General features: G+C 44.6%; 6 protein-coding genes across 6 annotated transcripts; 2 read left to right on the top strand and 4 right to left on the bottom strand. All coding sequences in view use genetic code 12, as the record gives it.

Annotated features, from left to right (window-relative positions):
• Nucleotides 1–1,013: 1,013 nt before the first annotated feature.
• Nucleotides 1,014–2,075, top strand: LODBEIA_P24390 (uncharacterized protein; the record flags this gene model as incomplete). The annotated part of the gene is made up of 1 exon (XM_066972438.1): nt 1,014–2,075. One exon carries the CDS (start codon nt 1,014–1,016, stop codon nt 2,073–2,075), a length of 1,062 nt encoding a protein of 353 aa, XP_066829377.1.
• A 204-nt stretch (nt 2,076–2,279) lies between these two features.
• On the bottom strand, nt 2,280–2,798 carry LODBEIA_P24380 (uncharacterized protein; the record flags this gene model as incomplete). Its single annotated transcript, XM_066972437.1, has 1 exon — nt 2,280–2,798. One exon carries the CDS (start codon nt 2,796–2,798, stop codon nt 2,280–2,282), a length of 519 nt encoding a protein of 172 aa, XP_066829376.1.
• Nucleotides 2,799–3,182: 384 nt separating this feature from the next.
• On the bottom strand, nt 3,183–4,358 carry LODBEIA_P24370 (uncharacterized protein; the record flags this gene model as incomplete). The annotated part of the gene is made up of 1 exon (XM_066972436.1): nt 3,183–4,358. One exon carries the CDS (start codon nt 4,356–4,358, stop codon nt 3,183–3,185), a length of 1,176 nt encoding a protein of 391 aa, XP_066829375.1.
• A 1,832-nt stretch (nt 4,359–6,190) lies between these two features.
• Nucleotides 6,191–7,546, top strand: LODBEIA_P24360 (uncharacterized protein; the record flags this gene model as incomplete). The annotated part of the gene is made up of 1 exon (XM_066972435.1): nt 6,191–7,546. One exon carries the CDS (start codon nt 6,191–6,193, stop codon nt 7,544–7,546), a length of 1,356 nt encoding a protein of 451 aa, XP_066829374.1.
• A 412-nt stretch (nt 7,547–7,958) lies between these two features.
• Nucleotides 7,959–8,534, bottom strand: LODBEIA_P24350 (uncharacterized protein; the record flags this gene model as incomplete). The annotated part of the gene is made up of 1 exon (XM_066972434.1): nt 7,959–8,534. The coding sequence occupies one exon, from the start codon at nt 8,532–8,534 to the stop codon at nt 7,959–7,961; it is 576 nt and encodes a 191-aa protein (XP_066829373.1).
• Nucleotides 8,535–9,171: 637 nt separating this feature from the next.
• On the bottom strand, nt 9,172–13,749 carry LODBEIA_P24340 (uncharacterized protein; the record flags this gene model as incomplete). The annotated part of the gene is made up of 1 exon (XM_066972433.1): nt 9,172–13,749. The coding sequence occupies one exon, from the start codon at nt 13,747–13,749 to the stop codon at nt 9,172–9,174; it is 4,578 nt and encodes a 1,525-aa protein (XP_066829372.1).
• Nucleotides 13,750–13,879: the final 130 nt, after the last annotated feature.

Genomic DNA, 13,879 nt, shown 5'->3' with positions numbered 1-13,879 from the left:
GTCGTTGGTACTGGTAACTGCGAAAGTCAATAAACAGACAGGGGGAGGGAGGGGAGTTGATATCGGTGCCCTTTCCCTTGACTACGCCGTTTCTCTTCCGAAATTGAGAGGAGACTTTAGCTAAGAGATCGTCTCCGTATTCTTCTCCTGCAAAATCTGCAAGTTTGAGAGTTTCTCTGCTTCACGTCTGCGATTCCTCACGGGATGTTTTTTCCCAGGGTTTTCGATCCGATTTGCTGCAAAAAAAAAAAAAAAAAAAAAAAAACGCACACAGATCGTTTTATCGAAAAACTCATCAAAATTCTTTCCCATTAAGAGAAGGCAACAAGGCTTGAGTCTTTCATACGTTTAAACAGTCACCGAGAAGTGTACAACTTGGGGATCTAATGAGAGTTGAAAAATTGGAGAGGAAAAGTTTTTTCCAAAAAAAAAAAACAAAAAAATAAATAGTGACACCTACGCGATTCGAACGCGTGCATCTTACGATACTAGAATTCACAACTCGTTAAAGTCACAAGAATTTGAAAGTTCTTGAGTCTAGCGCCTTAGACCAACTCGGCCAAAGTGTCTTATTGTTAAAGATACAACACCAGTGATTGACTACATATTGTTAACTACATAAAGATTACAGAACGATTAAGCGCGTGTTACCAAATCAATTCACTAGCTATCATCATTGAAGATCTTCTCATTAGAGTGCCTCAAGATAAATCCAGAAAGTGAGATCTGGCTCAATTTAATATCGCGTTTAGAGAAATACAACCCTTGTATCCAGAGAATCGAATATCTCTGACCCCGCCAACAGACGGTGACTTCTTTTCAACGGTTTTTTTTTTTTTTTTTTTCCTTCGGAACGCTCGAGCCGTGCCGATATGGAGATGAATTTTCGAGATATCAAACCATGGTAGTAACAGTAACCACTAGTTCAAACTGGCACTTTACTCACTAGCTACTACTTAACCCAACTCGAGTCCCAAGACTTAGCACTCACCACCTTAGATTCCCTGACCACAATGAAAACAGTGCTATCTATACAGTCCCACGTAGTCCACGGATACGTAGGAGGTAAAGCCGCCATCTTCCCCTTGCAATCACAAGGTTGGGAAGTCGATAACATCAACACGGTGCATTTCTCAAACCACACGGGGTATGGCCACTTCAAAGGCGACGTTCTCGAAACCACCGAGCTAGACCAGATCTTGAACCAGCTAGTTGACCATTTGCAAATCGAATACGGCGCCTTGATCACTGGCTACATACCGAATGCCGAGTTGATCAGCTGCATCGCTAGCTATATCACCAAATTGAAGCAGCGAGATCACCAGCAACAACTACTATATTTGTTGGACCCCGTGATGGGCGATAATGATTATATGTACGTGGACAAGTCGTGCGTTTTGGAGTATCGGCGGTTGGTCAGCTTGCGCGTGGCTGATCTCGTCACGCCTAATCAGTTTGAGCTACAATTGCTTAGCGACGTGGAGATTTCCAATGGGGAAAGCTTGAAGCGGGCCCTAGATGAAGTTCACGCTACCGTGCCTTACGTGGTGGTGACTTCCGTCGATTCCCAAATTGTCGATGCGCACGATGATGGATTTATTTATTGTATCGTATCTGTTCAAGATGGCACCGCCACCACTACTAAACCTCAGCAGACAATGTTCAGGATCGCCAAGATTGAGTCGTATTTCACGGGGGTTGGAGATTTGTTCTCGGCGTTATTATTGGATAAATTCGTCGCGAATGGGAAAGAAGAAGTGGGTGGATCTCCATTTGACAGGTTGAGTAGATCAGTCAATCAAGTCTTGACCATCATGGCCAAGACGTTGAAGTTGACTCACGAGATGGGGATGAAGCAAGCCAAACTGGCTTTAATCTCGGACAGGAAACATAGCCAAGCGAACGGTGTGCAAGAAAATGGCGCGGGGGAACACCACGACGACGACGACGACGAGGATATAGTTGGCAAGATGAATGATGCCCGCACTATGAAGTACTTTGAATTGAAAGTTATACAAGCTCGAGACTATTTCAGCTATGACGGACCTGGTGAATTTGAAGAAATCAAATTTTAGATAAACAACCAAAAAAAAAAAAAAAAAAGTATATTATAGAAACAGTTCACGAATTGAATTAATAGACGATACCTTGCCTTGATCAGCGAAACGATCAACTTGTACTTTGAAAGAAAATGTGAAATGGCGGTTTCGTTGTGTTGGGGAACCTCCGCCATTTTTGTAGGTCTTCCCGAACGGGGCGCATACTCTCTCCCACTGCAATCAGGGGCCCCGTTTTTTTGCAACCTTAGATGGCCTCTGCAACCCAACAGGTTTGAAAACAGGCATCATCATCGTGCCCACACCCAGTCCGTCTCGCCCAGGATCACCATCGCGAAACTCCAGCTTGACAGCGACAACAACATCATCATCACGTTGATCTCGCATTGGATTCCAATTCCGCTTCTCCTTTTCTTTTTTCCGAATAAACATCCGCGTGATGTCCTTGCTATACACGCAATTCTTGTGATTTACAGTCACAACGAAGTCTTGGCTCGGTAAGCGGAACTCGTGGTCGTTGACCAACACCAGATGCAAGATCTCCGCCGTTGTTTGATCGTGAAGGAAATCCGTTGTGATGAGGTGGTAGTTTTGTATGGAGTCGTTGTAGATTTCAATCTTGTGGTTGAATTCGTAGTAGAGTAAATATCCGTCTTTCCATTTCTTGTCTCGTTGTGTTGTGCGGTGGGAGTAGAGGACCTGATATTCGTGGATTATTGAGATGGTTGGGGCCTGGTCCATTTAAAGTGGTGATGGTTGAAATGAGGAGGTCTAGGTGACGCGTCAGATTTTTTTGATTTTAATGGTTACTAGATTTTGGCGAGGTACAACAAACGTGGTGAAGATATAAAGAGTGCTAAAAGTGTACTGAAACCGCCAGACCTCCATTTGATACTGTTGAAGCTGAATCTGAGTTAGTTTATGTTAGAGCAATCTAATGGCTTGATTGACTTCGTGTTATTTTTTTATATATATATTAGAATAATGGTGAGAATAAAGTAAACAAGGTAACCTAAATACTACTATGTGTTGTTGTTGATGAAGCTGTTCAAGTTGAAGTTAAAGTTGGTAACGATAAGAATTGAAAATTAAACGGAAGAAAAAGGGCTATTCAAAAAGATGGTTTCAGTTTCTCTTGTGTGGTCCATACATGTTATCTTGCAACCTTTGGTAATCACCACGATCTTCAACTCTTCTGAATAACCTGGCCAAAAGTGGAGCCCAATGATTATCAGTCAACACATACTGCAAGAAATCACTCAAGTAGTTTTGCTGCTTAGCAAACTCGTAATACGAGTCCAAATCAATGCCATCAAATGCCCCATTGTTATACAAGACACTCACCAAAGAATTGGTCAAGTTGCTCAAGGTGGGGATCAGCAACACGTCAACCACCAAAGGTGCCACTATTCCCGATTGGTTCAAAGCAGCCAAAATGTCGTTCAAGTTGGTGGAGACCAACTGCGAATTGACAATGGAGTTAATGGCATTACTGAAGAATTCATTCATGGAACCCGGGTACAGGTTATTGCCATCAGCTCTCTTGTGCAAAGATTCTTGAATAAGCCTGGACCTACCAGTCAAGTCAATTTCCACTTCATAATTGTAGCCCGTGTTGGGAAGCGGCAAACCGGGCTCAATTTTGATATCCGACATGTTGCTTGAATTAGTGTTGGCCTTGGACGTGCTATTGACAATCAAATTAGCAAGACGATTAATCGATAAATCTTTGCCGTCACCCAAGTCGAAAATCAACCAGCCGACCCAAACACAATTGGGCGAGCCCAATATCCCACCCACAAAATCAGCCAAAAACTGATTGTTGGTTTGATTCGCCAACAATCCATTCGCGGTGGACTCAATCACGCCAGACTGGTAAATTGCACTAGTGATATCATCGATATAGAGATCGATATTGATGCCACTGGTGGCGCCAAACAAGTCACTCAATTCCGCGATGGAAGCACCGCCCGTGGTTTGAAGCAAACTTTGAAGCCAGTTTGCCAACGTCTGGATCTGGTCGGGATTCGACGAGATCTCAGTCAAAACAGTGGGTATAATGCCCGAGTCTTGCACTTGGTGGAGAATGTTGACGTAAAAGTCAACCATGGCGGAATTTGTCCCACTTGTCGAGTTGGCGTCGGCTCTTTTGAAAATGTCGCCTTCGTGGTCATGTGCTAGACTGAATGCCTTGATGTCGTCCAAGATATAGTTGTACTGGCTATAATCTAAACATTGAGCAAGTTGGGAACAGACTAGTACAGCTGTTGGTATAATTGCCGATAACGAAGGAATCCTCATGGCTATCTATAACGTAATCTTGTGAAAATCTTGCAACGTGGGGTATCAAAGTTAAGGAGTGAGATGAAAACGGGAAAATTCCAAAACGCGCTGCTGACTGACTCGTTGCACTCGATCTTGAAAACGTCGGTGGTGATGATGATCAAAAAGTGATGATAAAATTGATAAAATTAAAACAAAAAAAAAGGCTCTTGCAAGTTTTGAAGTCTTTCCAGCAGAAGTACCCGTCGACTGGTTTTTGGTTTTTTTTATTCGCAAAAGAAAAGAGTCCTTGATGAAAAAGAAAATCGTAAATAATTCAAACTGTTTTTATCGAATAATTTGTAACCCAATGATGTGGAGTGAAGTGAAGTGAAAAAAAAACAACCTTTTTTTGGTTTAATTAACTCCAATCAGAACAGAAAAATGTGGGTATAAATTTTTGAAAATTGAATCTTTTTCACGATCTAAAAATTCAAACAAGAAATAATGGGATTTGCTCGAACTTGAACTACTGGAGGTATAAGCAGATTAGCCCAGTTGGGACGCCTTTTCTTTTTCGACCCAAAAAAAAAAAAACACACTTGCAAGTGGGTTTCAGAAAATATATGTAGAGTGAAGTCTTTCAAATTTTAAAGTTTTCTGACTTTTCTGGACAATGAAAACAGTTGCTGAATCAGTATGAAAATCAGGGAGGGACAGCAACAACCACACCTTCGTAACCTCTCGAGTTTCCTCAAAAACCCAGATGTACTTCGTTTTCGTTTTATTTTTTTGAGGGGTAAGGCTAAAACGTTGGTGGTGATGATGGGGGTGTGACATTGATTGACGTCAAAAAACATTTAATATGGTAGCGCGCCTCACTAGATGGTTTCTTTTTTCTTCTGTGGGACGAAATCTAAATACCGAGAAAGTAACCCGATTAGGAAGTAGATGTCGATAGGCGGAGCGCGTGATGAGCAGAAGCAGAGGACAAGCGAGGTATGGACCATTGAAAAAGGGACAGGAGCCGAATTTGCGTAGATCTTGCCACGAGGCTGAACAGTGTTAGGACCGGGGTGGGGTTCCTGGAGTGCTGGTGGAAAGCTCGGAGAGACCCCTCTTGTTGCACTCACACACACGCACACTCACGTACTTTCTTCTCACTTTCCTCAAAGATAAAAAAGCCGCACCCAAAAACGGACAATGGCTGCAAAAATCGAAAGGTTTTTTTTTTTTTTTATCTCGCCTGCGCCAGCGGCAGATCTGCACTTCCCAAAAAGGAAACGATATTGAGAGAAGTTTCGCAGTCAATTGAATTTACCAAAGACGGTTAATCACGAGTGCTAGCACAAGATAGAGAAAAACTGCACCGAGTGGAGAGAACGGCAGCTGCTTCTTTGTCCGGTGTTTTTTTTTTCCTATTTTCCTCGAGGAGGGGGAGGGGGGAGGACAATTGGCCAAACTTGAGAGAGAAGACCCTTTCGTCTCTTGTTGTTGTCACTCGACTCTCGTCCCTTCTGTCTCTCTCTATCTCACCATGCCCCATCCCATCTATCAAGCCACGGGTCCAATGTAAGTGCCAAACGTTTTCCTTTTGTTATTTTTTTTATTTTTGGTTTTTTTTTTAAACTTTGCTTTCACGTACCTTTTTCTCCTTCATCTTTCGACCCTTTTCCTTATAATTTCTACGATTTAATCTTCAGTTTCGATTAAAGAGCAAAGTACTTCTTTTTTGTTTTTTTTTTTTGTATTTCATATCCATTTCTTCTTTGCTTCTGCTCAGCGAAGATCAAGATCAATATACAAAGATATACCCAAACCAGCACCATTACCATTAGCACTACCACTACCATCATCATCGCCAAAGGACCATGCGTTTTGCTCAGATTGTCACCGCGGCTTTTTGTCTAGCTACATCCTTGGTATCAGCCCAGGCGCCAGCTCCAACTCCACAGGGAGAAGTGCTCGAGCTCAAGCATGAGCTAGATGACTACGTCGAGACCTATTTCGACACTTTTGAAATCGACACATACTACAACGCCATCGACTTGCTCCACATCTCGTCGCAGAAACTCGAAAAGAGAGCCGACGGCAACAACAGTCGAGGCGAATACTACCCGGCCATTAGCCTGGCTTTGGAAATGGTCAACTCGTCAGGCGTATTGTGGACGCTCTTGGACGCCGTGGCTGACCACCCTAATCGCGTTGAGGTCTTGACTAATTTGACCTCGAGATTGCTCGGCGGCGCAAACTTCACCATCAGCGTTGCTGATCTCATTGGCACGTTGGGCGTGGCTGGCGGCATGGGCAACTCTAGCGCCCCCTCTCAAAGTGCCTTGAACACCACCGAGTTGTTGGCCGTTGTCGAAAACAGCGGCTTGGTGAAGTCCTTGTTGGATGGTATATTATTGGACCAAAGCTTCAGGCCACGCTTGGTTGACTTGATTGACAGGTTGGTGTTGTCGCAGCGCGATCTCTTGCGATACATTTTCCAAGATTTGTTAGCCAAGAGAGATTTGATCTTGCGCAGAGAAGACTTGGGCGAGTTGGTCAAGAGACAAGATGAATTCAACGGCACGTTGGAGTCATTTATTTTAAATGCGGCTAATTCAGTCTTGGGATCTCAAATCTTCACCAATGTTGCCGAGAGCTTGTTGAACGCGTTGAATGACACGGGTTTTGCCGTTTACACCGTCAAGAGGTTCTTATCGAGTGACGCCTATGTCAACATGACGGCCGCGCTCGTTTCCGCGGTTGTTGACTCTGGAGCTATCCAAATTTCATTTGAAGGCGTCAACACCACAGCAATACTCGAATCGGTCTTGTCTGACCCCGAGGGAATCGCAGCCTTGATTGGCGGTTTACTAAGCGGCGGCTCGTCAAATGCAGTCTCCAATATCTTGTCAGGTACCTCGATAAGCCAATACATGACGGCAATCCAAGAAATCTTGCAGGATTTGGAAAGAAAGGGCACCTTTGCTGAATTGAATAGCTACATCTGGGGAACAACAACAACAACCGCCACTGTAGCTGCCACTGCTACTAATACAGCTCAAAGAATCGCGGTGACTGCGGCACACACAACGTCTTCTTCGAGAAGTGCTTCCGCTTCGGGTGCAAATAGGGACCAGGCTAATTCCGCCTCCGGTGTCACGTCAAGTTTAAACTGGTTGAAACCCATGATTTACACTCAAGTGGCCATCATTGCGGGATTGGTGTTCTTTTAATTTACCTCCTACACAAGCTCATCATCATATTTCACTCACCACAGCCAACAACTTCCCATTTCCCCTTCCAAAAAAGAATTTCCACCATTCAACAGCTTTTCTGTTTTTCTTTCAGTTCTCACGTTGATTCATTTATTTGTAATAACATACACACACCATATTTCTTGCATTCCAATCACCTATTCTACCTACTTATTGGTCATGTTCATTTGCCGAAGATTCAGTATATCGATCTTGGTTGAATAACGAAGATAGGGTATTAATACATATAACAACTACTTTTACCACCAACTCTTGAACCATTATTGTAAATTGACTCTCATTTAATCGTACACATTAACGATGGAATTATGAAACAAAGAGGGTTAAAAACAAGCACCCCCCGGGGAGGTTTGCCCCCTTCTCTACAACATCAAATGATGGTGCAGCAACCTTTGCTCGCCTTGTTATCAATCAACAAGCTCGACCGCACCGCAAACTCAAAGATATCATCGACACCCTCGCCAGTCAACGCCGAGCTCTCCAAATAGGCGCGTGCTCCAATCAGCTTCGCCATGGCCTCCCCCATTTCGCGCTGAACGAAAACGGGGTCCTTTTCACTTCGCCTCAAATCCTTCTTGAGCCCACACAAGATGAAGGGCGTTTCCCGCGGACAATACTTCTTGACTTCTTCGACCCATTTACTCCGCACATTGTCAAACGAGTCCAACGTGTCGATCGCGAACGCAATCAAGACAACGTGGGTGTTGGAGTAAGACAACGGCCGCAAGCGCTCGTATTCTTCTTGGCCAGCGGTATCCCAGAGCGCCAACTGGATGGGCTTGCCGTCGATGCGGCAGTCGGTCACGTAGTTTTCAAAGACGGTGGGGTGGTACTCGGTGGGGAACTCGCCGAGCGTAAAGACGTATAGTAGCGAGGTCTTGCCGCATGCGCCGTCGCCTACTATCACTAGCTTCCTCTTGGTTATTGCTCCTCCATTCAGTGCCATTTTTTTGATAGGTTCGTTCTGCTCTTGCTTGGTTTATCTCGTTCGTTCGTTCTGTCTCTCTCACAGTCTCGCTATTTAACTACGATTATCCGTTGACGTGTTTTCAGGTTCTGCGGCTTACTCATAATTACTAGTATTCATGGACTAGTTTGGTTTTTTTTTTTTTTTCTTTCAATTACCACCACTTTGATAATTTTTTTTTGATCTATTTTTCTTTATTTTGATGTAATCAAGTGGAGTTGAGTTTCATTGATGGATGGGGGACCCTGGATGGGGTGGTTTATGTGCGGTGACGTATTTTGTAGATTATCACCTATTTTTTTCCTCTTTTTTGTTTTTCCTGGTGTCAGTGTTGTGGCCCGAGATTATTCGCCAGTACCAAGTAGTGAAAAGGAAAGTGGTATGCATCACCAAATTTTACGATATGATTACGACGAGATTTATTCTTCAGATATATAAAAACGAAAGATTCGTTCTGGGGAAGGTGTTTTTTTTTTTCTTGCAACAACTAGGATATCCAGTGTGAAACAAATAAACAACGACAACAGTGAGGAAAATATATATAAAAAGAGAACTTCAAACGCAAACAGCTTAATTCTTAAACAACTTCTAGCCTCTCTCTCTCTTTGGACCTATTTCAATTCCAAATTCCTGATCCAAACCCATTGCTGGATAGTTGACCGGAGTTCAACTCATTGATAGTGCTCAACAATTGAGATTCATTAAGCAATCCGGGCGGCGAAGCCCTTGCAAAAGCAGGCGCGGTATTGCTCGTCGGACCAAATGAACCCTGTGTAGCGAATCCGTTGCTCTGCAAACCTTGTTGAGCAAAAGCTTGCTTCTGCTGTTGCTGCTGTTGTTGCTGCTGCTGCTGGGGCAAGATCCCAATCATGGTCGAGTTGGCCGATCCAACCATTTGCTGCGGTGTTGGTGGTGTGGTTCTTGCCACACCATTAACACTATTAACATTATTGTTGTTATTCAAAGCAACTTTCAAATGAGTCACTGTGCCGAAATCATCGTAGACAAATTCAAACTGGTACACTGAGTTGGAGTAACAGCAGCTAAGGAATTGATTCACCGACAAATGCGGCATGTTGACAAAAGACCTCACGTTTGTGAAAATACTCATCAAAGGCGCAACATTGTACTCCAACTGATTCGATGCTTGCATCATTTGGAAGCAATTGTAGGTGGTGGATTGTATCAACTCCAATTCGCTCTGCCCACTGGTCTTTGGCACAAAGCTGGAACCCATAGCAGAGTCACTGTGCCCGTCACTAGTCAAATTACCGGTACTTCCCCAAACACTGCTACTACTATTATTGTTATTATTAGCATTAGCGTTGGTGTTGGCAATAGTATTAGTATTAAGATTAGTGTTTGAGCTTGAATTTAAAAAGGACGGCTCGCTTGGTTTGACAGCAACGCTATTTCCCCAGAGGGAGTTGGTTCTAGTGATAGCAGCGGGGGTGGTTGCACCTCCGGAGATATTGTTCCAGATATTTGTGCTGGTGCTAACAGGAGCAACGGGGAACGAATCACTAACCACCGAGGGCTCTGAGAGAGGCTTGAATGGACTGAAGTAGCTTTGCTGTTGAAACGACTGCTGGGGAACGCTGCTCGATTGCAGGGGTACAGTTTGCACCCCTGGATTCGCCAAGAAAGGTTGACCTGCCGAGTTTGGCATGGAGTTTATAGACGGCTTGACACCCCAGGGCGAGTTGCTAGTAGTGCCTGCTAATCCCAAGTTATTATTACCAAGTCCAGCACTAATGGGAACAGTGCCATTCATCAAGTTGCTCGTGGCAGTATGCGGAGAAGCTGAAGAAGTATTTGTAAAGTTGGAAGGAACAAATGGCTCAGCGCTAAACAGCTGAGATGGCTGAGATGGCTGCTGAGAAGATTGAGCCGGTACCACCATCGGTGGCGCATGAGTACTCATGGAAAGTGCAGCCGAGGACGAGGAAGTTGATATGGAGCCTGGTCTTTGATACAAGTGGATCAAAGAGCTAACGCTGCCGTTGGAGTTGTTGAATTTGATCTCTTCTGGAATCTGTCTATGGAGTTCCTTCGGTTCATCAACTTCAGCTTTCGTCGTATGACGAGGGTGAGGATTTTGCTGATGTTGTTGAGGATGTTGTTGATGTTGTTGATATTGTTGAGGATGTTGTTGATGTTGTTGATATTGTTGAGAATGATGTTGATGACTGTTACTACTGTTGCTGCTGCCGCTGCTGCTTTGATGCTGCAAACTCTTGGCTGCTGCCTCTTGTTGTTCCTTCAACTGCTTTTCACGCGCAACGCGGAGCCTTTCCCTCTCCTCCTCCTTTCGTTTCTTCAACAACTCCTTCTGCCTCTTTTCTTCCTCCTTTTGCTTCTTCTTTTCTTCCAACTCCTTGCGGCGCTCTTCCTTGATCCTTCTCTGTTCTTCATCATACTTCATTTGCTCCTCCACTTTACGCTTATGCTCGGCCTCCTTTCGTTTGGCTTCCTCAAATTTTTTCCGTTTCTCCTCCTCGCGTTTCAATTTTGCTTCCTCTCGCTTCTTCTTTTGCTCTGCTCGAAGTTGCTCTTGCTTGGCCTCCAACTCGTTAGCAATTCGTTGCGCCTCTTCCTCTTTTCTCTTCTTCTCCTGCTCCTTGGCCAACTGTTGAAGTCTCTTTTTCTCCTTCAATTTCTCCTTTTGTTTCAATTTCTTTGCTTCTCGTTCCTTCTTGGCCATTTCTTCGGCTTCCAACTCTTCAAAAAGCTTTCTCTGGTTATCGACGGAGACTTTTTCCTTGTAGGCGCTCTTTAACCTTTCCTGGAACAATTTGATGACCTGGATCAAAAACAATCTTCGGATTTCTTGCATTTTCTCTTCTTCAGATATCTCGGACTCCGTGTCACTTACATCTTTATCGTCAAGATCATCATCATCGTCGTCGTCGTCGTCCAAATCATCTTCATCTTCATCATCATCGTCTTCCTCGTCATCTGCATCATCATCTTCCTCATCTTCCTCATCATCATCTTCTTCGTTTTCGTCGTCGTAGTCGTAATCATCCACGTCGCCGTATTCTTCGTCGTCGTCATAGTCGTCATCACCATCACCATGATGACGATGAGGACAATGGTGATGATGATGACAATGGTGGTGCTGTTGGTGATGTTGTTGCTGGTGGTGTTGTTGTTGTTGGTGGTGGTTATGATGAGGATGATGGTGGCAATAGTAATGCTTGTGGTCATGCTCATCATCTTCGTCAATCCAGTTATCCGAAGACGTCTGCAAAGGCAATTCCTTTATCGAGCCATTCGCTTGTGGCTTTTCTTTCAAAAGCTCTTCACGAGCTGATCTCGACTCCGAGAGGGCTTCCATCATACTGATGAAGGAGTTGCCATCATTTTTCAACAAATCCTCGGCAAAAGTCGAGAGCCCTTGGTTAAACTGCTCGTTCAATTGCCCAGCCATAATCTTTTCGGCATCTTCAGGATCATTGGGATTCAAGTTGGCAATGTTGGTGAACAATTTACCCATGTTTTGAACATAAGACACGCCCTTCTCCAAATGGTTCCTATCAACATTGTGCAAGTCCCGCACAATTTCTCTCAATGACCCTGCCTTCTCCAACATATTAATATGAGCTGCATTCTTGGGGTCAAAATGCGCCACTTCCTTCATTTTCTGCAAATCCAAACTTTCCAATGCTTCAAACAACTTTGGATCGAGTAGTTTATTGAATAATTGCGTCTCTGCCGGGTTTGAGCTCAGAAATGTGGCGCTTATCAGAACCGTGGGGTGCTGCTTTTGTGCATTCACATTGACATTGGCATTCTGCGCCGGTGCCGGTGCCGGTGCCGCTGCTGGCGCTGGTACTGGTACTGGTACTGATGCTGGTGCTGAAGTTGATGATGATGACGATGATGACGACGACGACGACGACGACGACTGTGAGGATGATTGTGATTGGGATGACGTCGTCGTCGTTGTCGAGGACGATGTGATTTGCACTTGCGAGGATTGTGGTTTCGTGTTTGTGGACGTGGGTTTTATATTATTTCCGACATTAACAGTTGCAGTTGCCTTGGCTTGAGGTAGGAGAGCATCTGGTTGACTTTGACATTGGGCTTGCCTGTGGCCCATTTTCAACTTTTCCATCTGCACCCTGATTTCGTCAATGTGAGCTTGGGTATGAATCGTGGGATTCTTTGACAACTCCAAACCTTCGCTCTGTAGTTGTTTCCGCTTCTGCAATCTTCGCTCTTCTTCTAGCATATGGAAACCTCCGAAAAGGAGGCCTGGCAACGCATTTAAATCATTGATATCTCGAACCTCGTGGATGAAATCGATAATGTCATCAAAATGATCATCATAAATCCTTTCCAACTCTTCTTCAATGATATTGTTTCTTCTGCCACAATATTTACAAGCACAGCTGTTGGAGCCACCTGCAGGGCTATTGCTTATGCTGCTATTCAGAGCTCCGTTTTGCAGTAGCTGCTGCAAATGCTGCCTTGTTTCATTTTTGAACATCTTCATGATCGACTGCTTATCGATCTTGACCAAGTCCAACTTCTGAGTTTCTTCGAGCGATTCCCAGAATTCCTTCAATCTCTCTTGCTCTTCAAGGGACGAGCTTTCCCATAGGTTATTGTGTGCCTCCTGGCTGCTTCTCCTCAACTTTAGGTCGTCTGAGGAGACATGCTGGCCCAGGGGGTTACCGCTGGGATGAAGAGCGCGCGAGTGGTGATGGTTGTGGTTGCCGTTGTGGCTATGGAGGTGTCCCTCGTGGCCGTTGAAGTGATCATGGCTCCAGTGGTGGGGCGAGTTTTCCTCGCCCTCGCCGTGTCCGTGTCCATGGAGGACATCGTCTTCACCCACGTCCTCGAGACTTTCAACGACAACATCCCCATTCGGTGCCTGTTTGATGACACGAGAAGCAGGGTAGTCGTCGTCGGGATTGTTCAAAAAGGCCTGGGCAGTGGTGATCTTGGGAGCCGGTTTGCCCCTCTTCTTCTTCCTGTTCTTCCCTTCAGCATCATGCGAGTTCAATTGTTTCTGCTGCTGCTGCTGCTGCTGCTGATTATTGGCAACGCTGTGAAGCTTTGAATTTCTATGCACATTGTTACTTGTAGTGCACGAATTTTCATTAGATGGCGATACTTCGAAATGGATATTATCGCCTAGCTTGAACTTGCCGGGGTTGTCGAGCTTGTCCGGTCGATTAGACATCTTCCCAGCAGAAAAGGCGGCTTGGTGGTGCTGCTGGCAGAGGTGGTGTGTGGATGAGCAGATATCTTATGATCCTCTGGTTAGAAGTGGTTGTCAAAATCTTTATTAGCTACTGTGAATACTACGAGTA

Source organism: Lodderomyces beijingensis (genome assembly GCF_963989305.1).
Source record: "Lodderomyces beijingensis strain CBS 14171 genome assembly, chromosome: 3".
NCBI classification, from domain to species: Eukaryota; Fungi; Ascomycota; class Pichiomycetes; order Serinales; family Debaryomycetaceae; genus Lodderomyces; species Lodderomyces beijingensis.
The sequence above is the reverse complement of the archived record's forward strand: the minus strand, read 5'-3'. Positions and strand labels throughout refer to the sequence as shown.